Below are 21267 nucleotides of genomic sequence, written 5' to 3' on the forward strand. Positions count from 1 at the left end.
CGCTGTTAACGTCGTCCCTTTCGCCGTTCGTATGGAGAGAGTTAACATGTGCCCGGCAGTTCTTTAGACATGCATGATTGTGGCCAGCTGACAGACCAAGGCACCAGCAGACTGGCTGATGCCTGACAAAAACATTGTAACACTAACAGCAGTAATGGATTAAAAACAACAAACTAAAAAAAACAACAACAAAAAGCCCAGCCCATGTCACAGGTGTTTACCAACTCACATATACTTCCAAGGCAATCTTGGACCAGAACATTGTGGGGAAAGCTCTGAACAAGATAGTCAGTGTGTAATTACATGTGTATATGTGTATGTGTGTGTATTGTATTGTATTGTATTGTATTGTATTTCTCTTTTTATCACAACAGATTGTGTGAAATTAGGGAGAGCGTGTTGCTACACTAGAGCGCCACCCATTTTTTTGTATTTTTTCCTGCGTGCAGTTTTATTTGTTTTTCCTATCGAAGTTGATTTTTCAACAGAATTTTACCAGGAACAACCCTTTTGTTGCCGTGGGTTCTTTTACGTGCGCTAAGTGCATGCTGCACACAGGACCTCTGTTTATCATCTCATCCAAATGACTAGCGTCCAGACCACCACTCAAGGTCTAGTGGAGGGGGAGAAAATATCAGCAGCTGAGCCATAATTCGAACCAGCGCACTCAGATTCTCTCGCTTCCAAGGCGGACGCGTTACCTCTGGGTGTGTGTGTGTATGTGTGTGTATGTGATGTTTGTGTGTGTGTTGTGGGTGGGTGTCTGTGTGCATGTGTGTGGATGCATAATTTATGTGTGTATGTGTTTCAGGATGAGATGGATGCCTGCTGGTTTGAGTCATTCCACATGGATGACCTGTCTCTGGGGTCAGACGCCTTCACAAGGACCGCGCGCCTAGAGGTGGAGACTTACTTCTGAACATGGCGTCCACCTTGTACAAATGCAACACACTGCCTCCCTGTGTTCACTGTTGTGAAGCAGCACTCATTTTCACCTCATCTTTACCTCATCAACGTCCTCATCAGTTCTGTGAACACATCTACAGCTTTTTTCATAATTACTGTCATAAAACTGGAATCTCCTGGCAAACCGACTGCGAGTTATTGTTTGGTCACTCCAGTTGTTTGTTGCACACAGCTCATGCTTGATTTCAACTCCAAAGTGCTGGTTACTTTTAACTCACTCAGTACGGCCAGTCCTCTGTTCTCCTCTACACAGACCCCTCGGATGTCCAGTGGGTGTCTGAATGACCCAACCTTTAGTTCCGCTTGCAATATTTTGATGATGGTAACTGGGATGAAACGCTGTTAACGTCGTCTCTTTCGCCGTTTGTATGGAGAGAGTTAACAGTCAGTCCTTGACATCAAAGCTGACAATGTCTGGTGGAAAGAACTGACAGGAACTCGGCCCTGAAATGACCCCTCTGTGGCCAACTGGACAAAAAGCAACATGATTTGATGTGTTGATCATGTCTGATGATGCAGACTGGATCTGGATGATTATACACTGACTGCAAGATTACTTAAGGTCTTAGAAGTTCTTTGTGATATTTCAATGCAAATGGCTATGTCTTAGAGTGCTAATCAGAAACCAATATGGTTTTACAGGAGGTTGTCTGAACAGGACTTTGCTTTTTGTGAACAGCATAAAGATATTGAGCTGTACTTTTTGTGAACAGCATAAAGATATTGAGCTGTTTGCAGCTGCTCATGATCCCAAGGGTGAATGATGTTCCTCACTGCATTATGTGCAAAGTAAGGTCAGTATTAAGCCATAGTGTCATTGTCGTTACATAGATTGAAATGAATTGCTCAAGAAGACACCAACATACATGGACCATCCACAGAGTCTGCTTGTGAAATGGGAAATTCGGTTTTCTTTGTGGACACGCTTCAAGTCCATGCTTGCTTTGTGTGTCAGTGAGGTGTGTGATGATGGTGATCATATTGTGAAGAGATTATGCAGGGAGAATTAAGCTGTATTCTCTTCTGAATCTCCTATCAATTATTGCTGTCTTTTCATCTTAGAGACTTCATGAACATTAACCTGTATGATGTTTATTGTGGTGATTCAGCTACCTTCTGTTTAGTTCATGTCATGATGTATCTGTAATGGTGAAGTGCGTGTGTATGTTTATGCATTTGTGCATGTGTGCGTGTGTGCATGCATGGATGTGTGTGTGCTTATGTGTGCATGCATAGATGTGTGTGTGTGTGTGTGTGTGTGTGTGTGTGTGTGCATGCACATGAGTGTGTGTGTGAGTGTTTGTGTGTATATGTGAAAAATGGTGAAATGAAATATTATGTCAAGTATTCTTTTGCCAAAATTCTTGCCAGATCTTCAGAATAGGACCAGGCAACAACTGTAAACATTGTGTAATTGAATTTGTTCCAATAGCAGATGGAATCAGGATAAACACCATTATTTCTATATTATCTTCCACAGTGAATGGTTTTCTTTGTGACTGAATTACAACCTATGCATATTCTGAACTGAACAGATGACGATATATGATAATAAAATGTTATGATGTATTCTGTGTTATTTCTTGCTGGTTTTAAGAGTTGTTCATGACAATGAAACCATTTTTTGTCATTTTAATGTTTTGTGTTTGGTTTTGATGAAATGAACAAAGCTTGATTTTTTTTAATTGAGGCAGAACATGTGTTATTCATCTATTGTATCAGTCATCCTGTATGATTTCTTGGTCGGCTTGCTGACTGTTGCTGTTTTAGCCATACAATTTAGATACATTCTATGTTATAGATTACACATGTGTTGCCTTAGACATATTGTTCACGCTCATTCGGTGTTATTCATATATTGTCTTGTGCACATTGCACACATTCATTTTGTGTTATTCATGTGTTGACTTCACTGTTTTGTACACATTAGGTAGGACGCTCAGCTGCCAATACAGAGGGTATGTGAGAGTGGGTTCGAATTCTGCTCTCGCCCTTTCTCCCAAATTTGACTGGAAAATCAGACTGAGCGTCTAGTCTTTAGGATGAGATGATAAACCGAGGTCCTGTGTTCAGTATGCACTTGGCGCACTGAAATAGAATCCATGGCAATGAGAGTGTTGTCCTCTGGGAAAATTGTGTAGAAGAAATCCACTCTGATAGGTACACAAGTATATAAACATGCACTCAAGGCCTCACGAAGCACGGTGGGTTATGCGGCTGATCAGGCATATGGATTTGTCCGAACGCAGTGATGCCTCTTTGAGAAACTGAAACTGAAAACTGCGCACAATCATTCTGTGTTATCCATGTATTGCCTTAGCCATATTGTACACAACAGTGCAAATAAGCATGTTTTACATGGAAAGGCGATTTATTAATTAGATTATTATTATTATTGTTGCTGCTGTTATATATTTTTATTGCTATTATCATTTTCATTATTAATCATGTATTGCCTTAGCCATATTCTACACATTCTGTGTTATTCTTGTTTTGTCTTTTCCACTTATTGTATACATTCATTCTGTGTGATTCATATATTGACTTTGCCATATTGTACACACTCATTCTCTGTGTTATTCATAAATTCACTTCGCCATATTGTACATGTTCATTCTCTGTGTTATTCATAAATTGACTTTGCCATATTGTACACACTCATTCTCTGTGTTATTCACATACTGACTTTGCCATACTGAACACATTCATTGTGTTATTCATGTGTCGCACAAGCATTGTAACAATATGTTACTCACTTATTGTATAAGCCAAGGTGTACATCACCTCCTGTCAGTGTTTTGTGAAGTTGCAGCAGGCATTGCTGTTGTTATATGTTAAAACCACTGTTACTGAGTAATTTAGACATTCAGAGCACAGATGAATCCTGCATGTTTGTCATTTATGTTGATTATTTTGCATTGAAACAAAATCCAGACATACAGTATTAGCCTTGATCTTCTGTCCCAGATCTTATTGAGTTATATGTTATTGAATTTACGTCATCTGTGCTTTAAGGCACCTCCTTATAATAACTATACATTGTGTGTGTGTGTTGTGTGTCTGTGTGTGTGTGTGTGTGTGTGTGTGTTAATGAATGCTTGTGTTTAGTTTGAATTTCCTTGCTGAGTTTAAGTTCCTGATTCATTGTGCGCAACTTTTTATGAAGGTTGCATTATGTGCTGGGTCAGTAAAAGTGCATCCTTCATGAAAACTAAACTATCATCATTATATCTCATCTGTGCTCACACAATACATCAGAAGGAGATGGCAAGAGTTTTCAGGGAGATGTATATATACATATATATGTATATACTACTGAGGATTAAAATGACACTGATGTTTTTGTACCAGCTGACTAAAAGCCAAAACAGATGAGTCTGCAGTGACATGTATATATGCCATTTGTGTTCAAAGGTCATATTGCCTCTGGGTGTTATGGCCTGTTTATTTTGAATACAATCAGTAAATGCAGTCATCAGGAAATTAAGTTGTAGAAAGATATAAACCCTTAAAAGAGAGCAATTGGGGACCATTTAGATTCTGTCTAAGGAAGTATTTGTGTATGTCTCTACTCCTAAAATTTGTTGTTCTCCCACGTCAGTACAAGAACTGCTGGTGATCCTGTGTTAGTACTAATTGCCAGTCTCCACACTGGACCAATTTCATACTTAGTGCCAGGTTTCAGCTGTCTTTGCATCAAAATATCACATTGACTACCAGAATAAGGGTGTTTGGATCCATATGATATATTATGTTTTAAAAATCTGTTGTTCCTGTTTTTTTGTGATTTTTTTCTGGGATGTCTTCAGATGAACTGCTTGAGTAAGTCTTGAAACTGATCATGGGATAAGCATACCAACTGTCAGGACTTTAGAAACCAGATTTAAATGGCTTTAGCAGCAGGTCTGTTTCAATAATGAAAAAAGCATGCACACAGCATGTAACAACAAATCTAGATGATTCAGCCTTAAACAGGCCTGTTTGAAATAGTGAACAAGCATGCACACAGCATGTAACAACAAATCTAGATGATTCAAACAGCCTTAAACAGGCCTGTTTGAAATAGTGAACAAGCATGCACACAGCATGTAACAACAAATCTAGATGATTCAGCCTTAAACAGGCCTGTTTGAAATAGTGAACAAGCATGCACACAGCATGTAACAAGGGCACACAACTTTGAGACGGGTGTCAGGTACTTCTCCACAGCCTGCACACTGGTGAACAAAAAAATTCTCTGTAGTTGCTGGACTGATGTGCCAGTGCCTTTCATTGACCTGTCTGCAAGCTGTAGCAAAAGTTCCTGGCATCACTGGCTTGAAGCATCTTTTTTGGCACTTGTTTTATTCAGTGACCAAACAGAAGAAATGCAGCAGAATATTGGTATCTTCCCAAGCAGAAAGTGTCACCAAACTTGGAACTATAGGAGGTTAATTTTGGGATATAGTCTGCCATGTGTGAAAATGTCTCTGTACCGGTTGATGATGGTTGTATTCCCTCCCGAAGCTCACAATGCCGTCAGATTTACTGGTACTCTTTGATATGTGTTTATGCTGCCAGCACCAGAGATGATTTCTTGATTTCTGCTCTGCAGATCTTTTTAAAGTTTTAAATGGTCAAGTAAGTTTCCATACCAAGTGTTGACTTCTTTTGAGTTTCTCCACTCCAAGTGTAGAGCTGAGGGTGTCTCCACACCGGTTGTAATGCCAGTGGTGTATTCACACCATTTATAACACTTAGGTTGTCTCCACACACCACTTGTAAAGCTCAGATGTAAAGTTTAAGATGTCTCCACACCAGTTTTAACACTTAGAGTATCTCCACACGAGTTGTAATGCTTAAGGTGTCTCTCTCCACACAAGTTGTAACGCTTAACGTGTCTCCACACCAGCTGTAATGCTTTGGGCATATCCACACTGGGTAATTATGCTTAAAGAATTGTAAATGTGATTGCTAAGGGACATAACAATAGAGCACATACAATCTCAGTGTCAGACAGCAGGACAGCTGACTGGGAACTACAGATGTTTGATTGTCTCATGATTGCTGTTTGTCAAATGTGGTCATTGCTTCAAAACAAGTGGACTTAAAAGTAAGAGAAAGGTAGTAAGAGAGAGAGAAAGAGAGAGGGAGAGAGAGATAGAAAGAGTAATGTCTGTGTTTTAATGCATGACACTTGATGGAGAAAGAGAGAGAAATGTTTATATTTTATTGTATGGCACTGGATGGATGACAAAAGACTATCATAGATTCCTGAATTTTATATATATATATGTGTGTGTGTGTGTGTGTGTGTGTGTGTGTGTGTACTTTGCTACACATTCCACTGTGCCGTGCTTGCAATGCAGTGCAATGACAGAGTCTCAATAGTTCTCACCCAGAGATGTCAGAGGAGGTGCATTTATATGTGATGGATGTTAATCTGTTACACATGATATGTAATGATGAGCATAATGTACATGATGTTTGGTGAGAGAAACAATATCTGGAGTTGTGAAAAATAAACATGCAACCTCAAGATTTGTGTGGGGGTCTCTCTCTCTTTCTCTGTGTGTGTGTGTGTGTGTGTGTGTGTGTGTGTGTGTGTGTGTGTGTGTGTGTGTGTGTTAAGGAATGATTGATGTGTGTCAACATGCTTCCAAGCCTGCAGTGCAGTTCTGTTTCTATATCCTGTTTTGTGACAGTCTAAGACAGCAACAGGTTCCAAATGCTGTAATGCCGGGGGTGGGCATTGAGAAGCTCTCACTGCTGTTTAAAATACTCCCAAGGCCTGCATCTCAGATAGTCTCAGACAGCAAAGTGCATCACTGGCCTTCACGTGTGGCTTAGCCTCTAAGCCTGGCTGAGCTGTTTCCACTGACAGGAGAAGGGGTGAAAGGCGGGTCACTTTGAACGTCAGGACAATGATACCTGACGTCACTGACGACCCAGAAGAAGTGAGCGACACTCACAAGACAGCAGTCATAGACACAGAACTGAGCAGACTGCAGTTGGACATTGATGCCCTACAAGAAACCAGATTCCCAGGATCATGATCTGTGAGGGAAAGAGATTTTTTTTCTAGCCGGGGTTAATCACCAGATGAGACAGAGAACATGGAGTAGAAATCGCTGTCAGAAACAGCTCGCTGGGATCCATCATTCCATGTACAGAGGGAACTGAGCTTTCCTCCAGCTCCACTCCTCAGCGGGACTAGTCAGTCTAATCAGTGTCTATGTACCATCTCTGACCTCTGCAGAAGCAAAGGACAGGGTCTATGATGACCTCACCACCGCCATCAGGAGCATCCTAGAAAATGAGCCACTGTTCGTACACTCAATGCCAGAGTGAGTGCCGATCACAACTCCTGGCCTAGCGCCTATCTGTCTGGGTCAGTTTGGTTTTGGGAAGATGAAAGACTGGGCAACGCCTGACAGAGCTCTGCTGCCATCATGGCCTCTGTGTCAGCAACAGGTTCTTCAACACGAAGCCCCAACACAGAGTCTCATTGACACCCAAGTTCTAGGCACTGGCTCTACCTTGACCTGATCCCTATCAGGCGCTCCAGCTTATCCAGTGTCAAACTTACACGTAGCTTTCAGAGAGTGGATTATGACACTGACCACTCCTTGGTCTGCAGCAAGGTGCAAGCGAAGAAGTTGCACCGCTCAAAAAGAGGGTAGACATCACACGGTCACCAGCAAGACACGCGATCAGGAGAAAGTAGAGGAATTTGTGTGCGGATAGAAAAATCGCTCCTATATAGGAACATCCAGTGTTCATGCCTATGAAAGATGGGAACACTTCAGGGATACTGTGGACAATGCTCCCATGTCCATCTTTATCCACATGAACATTTCCAAGATGACTTTAAGTTGGCTGGTACTGTTAGTGGGTATATTACTGTAGGATTCTTGTTACACAGCCACAACATATGTACATTTAAAATGTTTTCACGTCAAAAGAAATTCTTCTTCTTGGCCAGTAGTGGTGACTTTTGTTTCTTAGTGTGCAAGAGAGCAACACACTGGGTTTGCTGGCCCTGTTGCATGTTTCCTAAACTGTGTCATTGCTAAGCAAACTGAACACAGTTTAAAAGCATTCAACAGAATATCATCTGTTGTATGTTTCTTAATCTTGCCACTCCACAAATGAAACAATAATACATGCCTACCTGCCTACCTAACTAAACACACACAGAGATAGATAGCTAGATAGCTAGATCGATAAATAACAATGTTTTCTCTATCTCACTGTGGTTTAAAAGGGGTAGAAGGTTTCTTCTTGATCATAAGAGTGGTGACAATTCAACACACACACACACACACACACACACACACACACACACACACACTTTAGTGTTCAATTACACATGAACATCTCCAATATGACTTTAAGTTGGCTGGTTTTGTTTCTAGGTAAATTACAATAGAATTCTTTTTGTTTTCACAGCACTAACACTTGTACATTTGAAAATGTTTTCATTTAAGAAGAAATCCTTCTTCTTGGATAATAGTGATGACTTTTGTTTCTTGATGTATGAGAGTAGTTGCATGTTACCCAAAATGCGTCATTGCTGAGCAAACTGAACACAGTTTCAAATGCAACCAACAGAATATCTTATGCTGGCTGTTTCTTAACCTTGCCACTTGCTCAATAAGAATGAACAAAGATTAATAGCACCCAGCAGAAGACAGTAGTTCTTATCTATCTGGTCAGGAGGGGGTAGAAATGTTTTTTCATTTCAGCTGTGATGAAAAAAATTAATGCACCGTACACAGTCACATATTACAAACGAATTATGTTTTTCAGCTAGCAGCCAAAGATATCTTCCTATACTATGGTTTGTTGTTAAGTTTGTTGCTTTATTTGATTTCTAATATTTATGTATTCAGATGCATTTTTTCAGATGTATGTTGACACATAAAAACACGTGATTATTTCCCCTACATCAATTCTCACACCATAGACGAAACAATAATACCTGTATACCAACCAACCAACCTACCTACCTACCTACCTAACTAAACACACACACAGATAGATAGATAGATAGATGGATAGACAGATAAAAAGATAAACAAATAAATAAATAGATAGATAAATACACAAGTAAATAAATAGATAAGTAAATGAATAAATAAGTAAACAAATTGAAAAATAAATATATAAATAAATAAACAAACAAATAAATAAATAAATAAATAACAATGTTTTCTCTATCTCACTGTGGTTTAAAAGGGGTAGAAGTTTCTTCTTGGTCATTTGAGTGGTGACAATTCAACACACACACACACACACACACACACACACTTAAAATTTACTTTAGTGTTCAATTAAACATGAGCATCAAAAGTACAGTATAAATCTTTTTTCATAGCATCAACACTTATACATTTGAAATATTTTCACGTCAGAAGAAATTCTTCTTTTTGGCTGATAGTGGTGACTTTTGTTTCTTGGTGTGCAAGAGTAGCAGCACCCTGGATTTGTTGGCTCTGTTGCATGTTTCCTAACCTGTGTCATTGCTAAGCAAACTGAATACAGTTTAAGAACATTCAACTGAATACCTTCTGTTGGTTTGCTTAACACATTGTACATGAATTAAGAGCACCCATCAGAAGAATATGTTTAATCTCTATCTGGTCAGGCAGGGGTAGAAATGTTATTTCATCATTTCAGCCGTGATGAAAAAATGCACCCTACACAGTTACATAATATCACAAACGAATTATGATTTTCAGCCAGTAGCCAAAGATATCATCCTCTACTAAGGTTTAATGTAAAGTTTGTAGCTTTATCTAATTTCTAATATCTTATATTTGGATGCATTTTTCAGGTTGTATATTGACACATAAAAACAAGTGATTATTTCCCCTACATAGCAATTCTCACACCACAGACGAAACAATAATACCACCCTACCTACCTACGTACGTACCTAACTAACTAGACACATAGATAGATAGATAGATAGATAGATAGATAGATAGATAGATAGATAGATAGATAGATAGAAAAAAAATGAATGAATGAATATAGATAAATAAATATAGATAAATACATATGTTTTATTTCATTTCCATTTCTTATTCTTTTTTTTCCACCCAATGAGATAGCTTCTATAGAGATTTTTTTCGCATATTAATTTCTTTTTCATACTGTTAATAATTTTCTTGTGTCCAAAATTCAAACAACAGAATGGCTGGTATGATGGTACTTTCAGAACCATTTGTAAAGAGGATCAATGAATCAGTGATGCATGAGGGATAGTCATGTAAACAATCATGGAGCACTCCATAGTTGGAGTGTACACTTAAATGTTTTTTATGTATGTTTAGGTATATGTTTTGTGTTGCTTGCGCGTGTCTACACACCTGCTATCTTATCTCAAGCCCTCATTGTGGAGTGAAATCAAGGTTCCATATGTTTCTTTTTGAAACATGTGTTACACGAACTTGCGTGTGTATGTATGTGTATGTATCTATGTCATCGTAAGTTAGTGTGACTTCATGTATGTCTTGATTTATTTTATATATGTAAGCGCCCAATTGCAAAAGAAAAAACCCCCCACCATCTTTGAACATTATATCAGAATGAATGTATGATGATATGGTGTAAAATCAACGAGAAGACCTCTTGTGACACTATGTTGAAATTGTAAATTCAAAAACGGAAGGAAAAAACGAAGATGGGAAAGAATACAGCAAAAGATCACTGAGAAAAGGCATTAGGAAAATCAAGGATTGGACAGAAGAACATTACAGTGAAAAAACAAAATTGTCTGAGCAAGAACAACAGAAGAAAGGCATTTCAAGTTGTGAATGATATGACAAAGCAAAGGCAGTTAACAGTCAGCACGATTCAAGACAAAGAAGGAAAATGCTTCACAGAAGGAAAAGGCACAGTGAACAGATGGACAGAATGATGCAGACAGCTTTACAACCATCAGGCAAACAGAGACCCCACAGGACTCTCAAGCCAGGAGTCAACAAACAATGGTGACTGTCCAGTATACTGCGTGAAGAAGTGGGTGGAGCCATTTATAGGTTATTGAATAATGGAAAGGCAGTCAGCACTGCCATCATACCAGCTGAACTGATAAAACAAGTAGGACAGTGACAAATGTCCTTGCCAGAATCTGCAACAAAATCTAGCAGACTGGAGAATGGCCAAAATCATGGACAAAGTATATAAATATCACTCTACCCAAGTTAGGAAACTTACAACTACGCCAGAATTACATAACTATCAGTCTATTGAGCTATACAAGCAACGTGATGCTCAAAGTAATTCAGAAGAACACAGTCAGAAATAGTCACAGCAGAAGAACAAGCCAGGTTCCACAGTGGCACAGCACCACAGATCAGATTTTAAACCTTCGTGTTCTTTATGAGGAACACAGCCAACAGCAACAAAACATCAACCATGTCTTCATCGAATCTAACATGGCATTTGACCAAGTGTGACATGATGTGCTGTGGGCAGCCATGAAGAAGTACATGGGCCAAAAGTGACCAATACCGCCCAACAGCTGTACGCAAGTGCAGTCCTCGTTCAAGGAACTGTCAGCGACCTGTTCAACATGTCAGTTGGGAGCCGTCAAGGCTGCCTCCTATCTCCTACACTCTTCTACATCTTATTGGAATGTATGATTGACTCTCTGGAAGGACACTCTGGAACTATCAACGTAAGAGGGCGTACCATCATAAATTTCCGATTTGCTGATGATACTGACGAGCTGGCAGGCAATGAGGAAGAACTAGTAAATTCTGTGATTAGCTTGGACGAAAGTACGGAATGGAGTTGAGAAGATGAAATTCATGACACACAGAAAAGGCTCAATCAAGACCAAGATCAATGTCAGCAGACAACAGCAGGAAACAGTAAAGCGGTTTTAAGTACCTTGGTGCCATCATCAGTGAAAAAGAGTCCAAGACCGAAATACTGGCAAGAGCTGTGCAAAAAGCTGTGTTCTCTATTCGTTAACATAATTATATAAAGCTTTGCTAAAAAAACAAAAACAAAAAGAAAGAATGAATGAAAGAAAGAAATGAGTTCCTCGCAGAATTGAAACAAGGATGTTCGAATCGAGAATGAATTTTATCCACTGCGCTGACGCGACTTCGACAATGACATTCAAGAATTATTATTTGAGCATATTGTTTTAGTGGAATAAATCGACAACTGTAATCGAAGTCACAGTGATAACACTGTTTAAATCATGTCATTTGGTATATCTAGGGCATTAATTCTAAGAAGCCCGAGGTAAAAAACACATTCCCATCGCTTCAAACACCTGCAAAATGTGTCCGTTTTTAACAGATCTGCAGAGATCCATGTTCGACAAGCTCTTTACACTCACCGTGAGAAATTACAACACCGTCCATTCAATTTCTCTTTTCTGTTCATTCTAGTTACTTCACTGTCCATTTTAAAACATTCATATGCAGTAAACGAGCCCATAATCATTGAAGAAATTATTTTAATCTGGTGGTAAAGAAGACGTTGCCATCACATCAGGCTTTGCAGAATGTTTTGTCAAGATCTGCACAGACCAGTGCAGACAAGGTTGACCTAACTCCATGAAACGGTTGATTCAAATTTTCTTTTATGTTCATTCTACTTAATTCAGTGTCCATTTTTGAATATTCATATGCAGTAAACACGTCAATAATGTAGTTGTATCACTGTATGTGTTTTGTCTAGAATTGGTATTTCTTTGCTTTTAATTGTGAAGAAGAAAAACGAGGTCATGGCGTCTTATTAACACACATTGCCTGCATTCGGGCAGCTGCAATGGGGTAACAGTGTTTTCGGAATCCGGATCGAGCGTCAATGAAATAAACCGTTAATAATTCGGAAATACGGTTAAATTCGGGAGACGTTCAACCTATTATTGGCATGTTTAACTGAACTGGCAAATTTGATGTTGGTAGACAAAGTATTTCCAGAGAAAATGGTAATGTTAAAGTTTACCAAGGACAAGGACACAGACACACACACACAAACACACACACACACACACAAACACACACAACTGAACACCAGGTTATAACACAGACTCATTTTGTTCAAGTTACACAATTTAAGTGAGTCAGAAAGGAAATTGAGATGGTATGCCCATGTGCCATGATTGGACAGTGCAGGGAAAAGGAGACGAGGCAGACAACGAAAGAAGTGGACGGCCACCATCACTGCGTGGACAGAGAGAAGTTGAATCTCAGGCACTGTCAGAAATGGTGAGTGATGGTGATGCTTTCAGCAGTGCAGCGCTCCCACGAACAAACCAGGTTTCGGGACCAGTGACGGTGTGTGTGTGTGTGCGCGCACCTGTTCGCTCATGTGTGTACATGTACATGCAAAACAGGCCACCCCACCGCTGAAAAAATAACCACCTGCAAACCTCTTTAGAGGGGACAACACCGCTGCAAACCTCATCTCATGCAAGAATCCAAGGCAGTTTCTCCCCTTGAAAATTGTTTCTCTTCCTCTCCCGAACGGTGGCGCGCTCAGCTGAGATTCTAACTCTGACGCTTTTTCTGACGCGGCAGGGGGAATCTAAATTTAGCGCAGTGAGCGCACGACACAATCGATCTGACGCCAACAGCACAGCGGGTGCGAGACGCGAGAGCGCGTGCGCGTGTGTGTGTGTGTGCGTGTCACCGACTGCCGGGCGAGAGAGAGAGACTGAAGACTTGTTTCAAACCTCTGCTTGCTAAAGGCTGAGATGTCTCCAGAGGCTGAGAGTGAGCGGTTGGGGGAGTCGGGGTGACATTACTCCTCCGAAGCGGAACTCCAGACAAGCACTTGCCATGGCCGTGAAAAGACAAGACGAAGAGAAGCGAACCTGTGCGAAGGAATGCTATTGTTTGTGGTAGTGGAGGGGTTGAAGTGTGATTCAAACACGGCGTGGGGTTTTGCCCCTTCGCTTCACCTGTGTGTGTGTGTTGTGTGTGTTCGTGGCGGGTGTTACGATCCAGTGAGCAAAAAGTGTGTCAGCGTGGTGTGTATGTGTGTGTGTGTACCAAGCAGACTTGCGACTAAAGCGACAGCGGCGATTTGTGAAGGAAGAGGTTTGGAGGGAGTTTTTGTTTTGGGAGGGTGACAAGCTTGCAGCCACGGTTTTCAACAAGGTGAGTTTGTGTTTATTACTGTGTCACACAGTGTTAAGTGTGTAACTGGAGTTGTTTTTTTCCCCCTACAATTTTCATGTTTTACCGACCGGTAAAATGAAAAAACTGCCGTCGACCGGTAGAAAACTTAAGTCGTACGTCAGTTGTCACTGAGGAAAACACGTTCGAGGGGTGTAGGGGATTCAAGTGTATGCAAGGTATCCACATCTATAATGATTATAGATTCCTTCCCCCCGAGGTCTTTATGTCAGCGGTGTGCATGTTAATCGTATTCAGCACGCATGGTTTCAGGTTAATCTTATGTTACCTCGTCAGGAATCTGGGTCAGTTCCTTCATTGAATGATTAAGTTGTAGGTGTGTGTGTGTGTGTGTGTGTGTGTGTGTGTGTGAGTGTGTATGTGTGTGTGTGTGTGTGTGTGTGTGTGTGTATGTGTGTGTGTGTGAGAGAGATAGAGAGAAGGAGAGAGAGAGGGGGAGAGAGTAGATGGCACATTAATTAGTTTTCATTGTGATCAGATACAGTGGCTTTACAAATCACTGACCAGTCTGATTTGGCAGGCATGAAAGAAACAGAAGGAACGAGGAAAGTGCAGAGTTCGGTGGGGAAGGGAGAGGCGGGAGGGAGGAGGGGTTGTCGGGGGGGGGGGGGGGGAGGGCGGAGGGGGAGGTGGGGAGCGGAGGGAGGGGTGTGAGGGGGAGGGATTGTGTGGGAAGCTGAGGCGCGAGCTGAGCCAGTAAAAAGCTTTTGAATGCTATTTTATAAATTTGGGATTTTCCACTTCACATAATATTGACATTGGCTGCAGGCTGTGTATGTTTTTTTTTCCCTCTTTTTTTTTTCTTCTGGTTTTAAACTTTTAAGAACAATGTCCGTGCTAAGATATCACCCATTATGTTGTAATCAAACATTTATAAGGTCGTCGTAGATCACATGGATTTAACTTGTTGCAGATCAGTAGCCTCAGTATGACATGTACGTCTGATTACCTATAGTATAAGAATTCAGGTGATTTTGTTTCTCTCAACAACTGTAACTAGACTGAAGAGTCGTGTAGTGTCCTTTCTGTGCAAAGACGGACGAGAGGTTCAGGGGGGTTCTCTCAGAATGACTTTGATTGAATGATAATGATAGTCGTGGTAACATGCCCGGGAAGGAGTTGATGTGGGGGAGAGGAGAAGGGGTGGTGGTAGGAATGTTAATTATTTAGCAGACTGACAGGTGTGTGAATCACATTCTGTTAGCGTGCGTGTCCAACTTGATTCCATCTTGTATTTATCCAGTCACTGAAGTTGTGACTATTATCCCTACCATAGCACTTAGCAGTTCGATTTGAGAATATATACCCCCCCCCCCACCCCCCCCACTATCTCTCTCTCAGTCTCTCTCTGTCCCCCACTCTCTCTCGTTTAAGACTGTTATATGTTGCGGCTTCCAAATCATGAATACTGACCGCATGGACCAAGATTAGCTATCATCAAAATGGACAGCGAAGTCCTTTCAAGATATGACAAGACAGGTTTAATTCAGGAAATCCCGAGAGGGTACACGGCGTCACTTTATCGTAGTTCAGTCTCCTTAAAACAAAAAAAAAAACCCCACACACACGCTCTCTCGCCCCTCGGCAGCACCGACAGTGCTGGTGATACAGTATACAATAAGTGATAGTGAGACTGCCAAGGGGCTTCTCACCCAGTTCCCCCATGGCATATCTGTATCACACTCAAGACACTCGAGTCACACACACACACACACACACACACACACATGCTGTCAGTGACACACACACACACACACACACACACACACACACACACACACACACACACACACACACACACACACACACACACACACGCACTCACACAGGTACATGCATACAACTTACAAGCATACGCACGCACACACACACACACACACACACACACACAGAAAGACAAAAAATCCACGACACACACACACCGACTTTACAAACAGTGATGTTGGTGGCAACCACCGAAACAATCCTGCAGTGCAGCCACACGTTTAGTATGGTGGCAACGCAGCGCCAAAACACAGGTTTCTGGTTTCGTCCCGCTTGTCGAAAATCTTTGCCCGCTCAGCAGATGAAAACTGAGAAAAAGCCTTTAAGTAACGATTTGTTCCGTGGTCACAAATGAGACAAGTAACTGAACTGCCCACACGTCATACATATATACTGCTACTATCGTGTTACACAATAGTGCATGTTCCGTTTTGTTTTTGTTTTTTTGTTTTGTTTTTGTTTCTGTTTTTTTGTTGTTGTTTTTTCTTCTTTTCTGGGAAGTCCATTGGAAGTCAGTCCGGCTTTTAGTTTTTACAGAAAGTTCGACAGAGCACCGAAGAGAAGTCATTGACAACTGTTAATGAATTGCGTGCTTTTTTGGTTTTTGCTTTGTTTTTGTTTTGATTTGCCATGTTTTTGCCGCCCCCCCCCCCCCCCCCCCACACACACACACCCATCATTCCCCCTTGAATATGCCGCTGACTTTTAATTTAACAATACTAATGATAGGGCATATTTTTGTCTGTGGTATCTCTTATACCCCCCCCCCCCCCCCAGCCCCCTCCCCTCAGTTTTCCGTAGTTTGTTTTTTTCCTTGACTGAACCCCTCAACCCCCCCCCCCCTCCCTGATATAATTCCTCTTTTCGATAGCGTTTGCATACTAGTTGCGTGGAAAAAATTAATCAGTCACTTAAACTGGTCAGGCGGAGAATGAATTGATATGATTATTACCTCACATCCTCCTCAGTCATCCTCCGTACAGATGTCAGTGGTGAGTGGCAGTGACATTTTCTTTCGTCATTGCTCAATCAGTGATAGTGTTTTGCATTGCGATTCCCTCGTTCGAAGACTGCGTGAACTTTCTAAACAGACAGACGACATTTTTCCAGAACATTCCTTTGCATCTTTCGCACACAAGAGCTGTAAAGTTTGATTACGTCATCTACCAGCGTGCGTGTAATGATCACTGTGTGTGTGTGTGTACACACGTGTGTGTGTGTGTGTGTGTGTGTGTGTGTGTGTGTGTGTGTGTGTGTGCACACACGTGTGTGTGTGTATTCCATATTGTGAACGGACACGCTGATAATAATACGCGCGCGCGTGCACACATACACACACACGCGCACACACACGTGCTTTCGTGTGTGTGTGTGTGTGTGTGTGTGTGTGTGTGTGTGTGTGTGTGTGTGTGTAAGGCCCTGTGTATGTGTGTGTGTGCTTGCGTGTGTGTGTGTGTGTGCACGCGCATGTGTGTATTGGTGCGTGCGTCGCGTGTTGGCGTGTTCGTTCACAGTCGGCAAAGAAACTTATTTGATTTAATGATTATGCAAAGCCAGACGTGCCCGAGAATATAGTTTTAAGACTATAGATTATGCGGCGGTAGTCGACAAATAATTGATTGCGTGCATGTTGGCTGTCAGTGTAATATATATGTATGCATGTGTCGAATAGTGTGTGAATGATTTTTGCTTCCGATGGCTGTTATGAAATCGTAATGAGAGAGGGGGGGTAGAGGTGTCATTTATGTTTAAAGTGGCATAAAATGATAAACTAACACACACACACACACACACACACACACACACACACACACACACACACACACACACACACAGAGAGAGAGAGAGAGAGAGAGAGAGAGAGAGAGAGAGAGAATCTAAAAATCGATGTAGGCTGCTTCCACTTTCTGTAAAATCTCTCTAGTCTCTCTCTCTCTCTCTCTCTCTCTCTCTCTCTCTCTCTGTCTCTCCCCCCCGCTCTCTCTCTCGTGTGTGTATGTGTGTGTGTGTCTGTCTGTCTCCATTCCCCCTTCTCTCTCTCTCTCTCTCTCTCTCTCTCTCTCACCCCGCTCTCTCTCTCTCTCTCTCTCTCTCACCCCGCTCTCTCTCTCTCTCTCTCTCTCTCTCTCTCTCTCTCTCTCTCCCCCTGCCCCCCCCCCACTCTCTCTCTCTCTTACCCCGCTCTCTCTCTCTCCTGCTCTCCCTCGATGGGTCAGTAAAAAAATGTGATCGTACCGTGTGTACACACGTATGTGCTCCTGTCAAACAAAACGTTAAACAGTACTGTAGTCTACACTAGTTTCCATACATGCTTACAGAAGCGGCGTACATAGTCTACATCAGTACATGTACCGAATGTACACGCCGACAATAAGGAACCAGTCGGCCTTTTCAGACTTTTATTTAAAAAAAAAAAAAAATTAGTTTCAGTTATTGGACTGAATGAGACTGTAGTGAAGTCACGGTATTATCCTGATTGGCCTTGTAATTCAGTATTATGTTGGGTTCTCTTGAAATGATTTTTAAAAGAGCTGACGGGTCATCCGCCCTGAAATGACCACTATGCGTTCGGCTGGGTTGCGAATTATATTTATAATGATTACATTTGAGGTCAGGAAAGCTATTGATCACAGAAGGAGAACTTTATAAATCGCCAAGTTCGAAACGTCAACGTCAAGACAGCAACCGAAGAAATTCAGAGAAAAAATATTGATGTATTGTAACTTCAGAATCGCGTGTGTGAGTGTGTGTGTGTGTGTGTGTGTGTGTGTGTGTGTTGGCGTGCGTGCATGCGTGAAAGAGACTGGAAAAGTCTTGAATGTAATGTTCAGCATAGTAGTTAAGCTCTGAAGACCTTTATCAAATATGTAAGCAGGCGCACGCCTGGCTGAAAAGTACATTTAAGCTTGCGTTTGTCAGCGCAGTCATGCACGCATACGTGCGTACACACACAGAGACACAGACACACACACACACACACACACACACACACACACACACACACTCACTGCAGACACTGGACATGTCAGAGACTGACAGAAAAAAAAACTCAATATAAGTACATCTATCTCTTCGTACAATGCAAGTGCGGCTGTGAGAACGCTCTTCTCAGACCTGTGACTGTGTAAACTAAAGCCGTGGGAACCAGTCCACAACCATTCAAAAGCCTTTTTGTTTTGTTGCGAGGTGGAGTGTACTGGTGACATTAAAAACAACAACAACAACAACATATAGCTCTCATTGTTTTCTTATCTTTTCCTGCATGCATCGGCATTTGTTCCTCAAGTGAACAGCTCTATGTGAAGGAAAGAAAAAAAAAAAAAAAAAAAAAGATGGGGGGGGGGGGGGGGGGGGGGGGGGGGGGCGCTGAAGTACTCATCGCAGCTTGTCGTTGTTGGAAGACTTGTCTTTTGTGTAGTTGACGTGTGTGTGTGTGTGTGTGTGTGTGTGTGTGTGTATACATGTGTGCGTGCGTGCATTATAATATATATATATATATATATATATATATATATAGAGAGAGAGAGAGAGAGAGAGAGAGAGAGAGAGAGTTTGGTGCAACTTGCGTGAGTTCTACTTTCTTTATTTCTCCTGTTTTGTTTTCCTTTTATTCTTGTGCTTTTTTTTTCTGTTGCTTTCTGGTAATCAGCGAGCTTTTTATGTGCACGTGCTGGTATATATATTGCGTCACATACATACAATGATGATGCAGCGGAACAAAAATAAATAAATAAATAAAAGCTTTTGTCTGAAGACCCGCTCTTCCCACACGCTTATTAATTTTGTCTCCTATACTTGTACCACCTCTCCTCGTGTGGGGCGGCGGGTGTGTGTGTGTGTGTGTGTGTGTGATGTGTGGAGGGGGTCGAAAGAAGTAGGAGTGTGGGATGTAAGGGATGCCTGGGAACTGTCTTTTGGGGGTTGGGGGGGAAGGGGGAGGAAAGACGGTTGGGAGTTGGGGGGTGGGGGGAGTGATGGCCTAGAGGTAACGCGTCCGCCTAGGAAGCAAGAGAGAATCTGAGCGCGCTGGTTCGAATCACGGCTCAGCCGCCGATATATTCTCCCCCTTCACTAGACCTTGAGTGGTGATCTGGACGCTAGTCATTCGGATGAGACGATAAACCGAGGTCCCGTGTGCAGCATGCACTTAGCGCACTTAAAAGAACCCACGGCAACAAAGGGGTTGTTCCTGGCAAAATTCTGTAGAAAAATCCACTTGGATAGGAACAACAAATAAAACTGCACGCAGGAAAAAATACAAAAAAAATTGGGTGGCGCTGTAGTATAGCCACGCGCTCTCCCAGGGGAGAGCAGCCCGAATTTCACACAGAGAAATCTGCTGTGATAAAAAGAAATACAAACAAATACAAATACATATCCTCTTCACCCACTGTTCTTCTTGGCCTTCATGGGAAGTCCCCGTGACCTGTGAACTGTGCGGTCAAATTGTTGCATCAAACTTCTTTCTTTTTTTTTTCTTTTTTCTTTTCTTCTTTTTTCTTTTTTTCTTTCCAGTCAGAAATTTTACTAGGTTCGAGGCCTACATCAAAGAGCTTCGTAAAACTTTGAAAGACCATTTATTGGCCTCTTGCGCCAGCTTGTGAAAATGAGGTCAGTGGGTGAGTAACGTCCCTAGTTCGAACTAGCTAAAGACTGATGCTTTTGACGCTGAGCAACGGGAAGTCTGTTGTGGTTTTTTTTAGGTGTTTTTTTTTTTCCTGTCTTTTTTTTCTTTCTCTCACTCTTCCTTCTTCCTTCCTTCCTTCCGTCCTTCGTTCTTGTCTCCCTTTAGCTTTTTTTTTTTTTTTTTGTTATTTTCTAAATGTTATGCAAATTTCCTGGTTTTCTTTTCTTCTTAATTTTCTTCATTCTTTTCTTTTTTTTTCTCTCTCTCTCCACTTTTCTTCCAAGCGACGCAGGTGTCAACACAGTACTCAGAAGTACTCATCGCAGCTTGTCGTTGTTGTTGGAAGGCTTGTCTTTTGTGTAGTTGACGTGTGTGTGTGTGTGTGTGTGTGTGTGTGTGTGTGTGTGTGTGTGTGTGTGTGTGTGTGTGTGTGTGTGTACATGTGTGCGTGCATTATAATATATATATATATATATATATATATATAGAGAGAGAGAGAGAGAGAGTTGTTTGGTGCATCAACACAGTTTCCCCAGGCATTCAATTCAAGGCTTTCATTATGCTTTCCTTGTGTGTTCATCGAAGGGGAAAAGACTACACAAGAGGCAAGTAATTTGATAGTGTTCTCTTCTTAACATCGTGTGGAAAATCTGCATTCAGAAATTATCTTTTTCTTCGTTTCAAGATTTCACTCTTGTTTTTTGTTTGTTTGTTGTTTTTTTTTCTTTTCTTTTCTGCAGCCATGCGTATGAGTCA

General features: G+C 41.5%; 2 protein-coding genes across 4 annotated transcripts in view; both read left to right on the forward strand.

Moving 5' to 3' along the window:
• Window positions 1-4814, forward strand: part of LOC143280238 (uncharacterized) — a 188346-nt gene extending 183532 nt beyond the window's left edge. For both annotated transcript variants that reach the window (XM_076584874.1, XM_076584881.1), the window contains one exon: window positions 812-4814. In XM_076584874.1, the coding sequence (XP_076440989.1) occupies window positions 812-919 (108 nt within the window). In that variant the 3' untranslated portion in view covers window positions 920-4814. The remainder of the gene's footprint in view (window positions 1-811) is intronic.
• Window positions 4815-13550: 8736 nt separating this feature from the next.
• Window positions 13551-21267, forward strand: part of LOC143280254 (ADP-ribosylation factor-like protein 4C) — a 47521-nt gene continuing 39804 nt past the window's right edge. For both annotated transcript variants that reach the window (XR_013055010.1, XM_076584888.1), the window contains exon 1: window positions 13551-14081. The gene's annotated coding sequence lies outside the window, so the exon portion shown is untranslated. The remainder of the gene's footprint in view (window positions 14082-21267) is intronic.

The sequence above is a fragment of the Babylonia areolata genome, chromosome 1, assembly GCF_041734735.1.
Source record: "Babylonia areolata isolate BAREFJ2019XMU chromosome 1, ASM4173473v1, whole genome shotgun sequence".
NCBI lineage: Eukaryota > Metazoa > Mollusca > Gastropoda > Neogastropoda > Buccinidae > Babylonia > Babylonia areolata.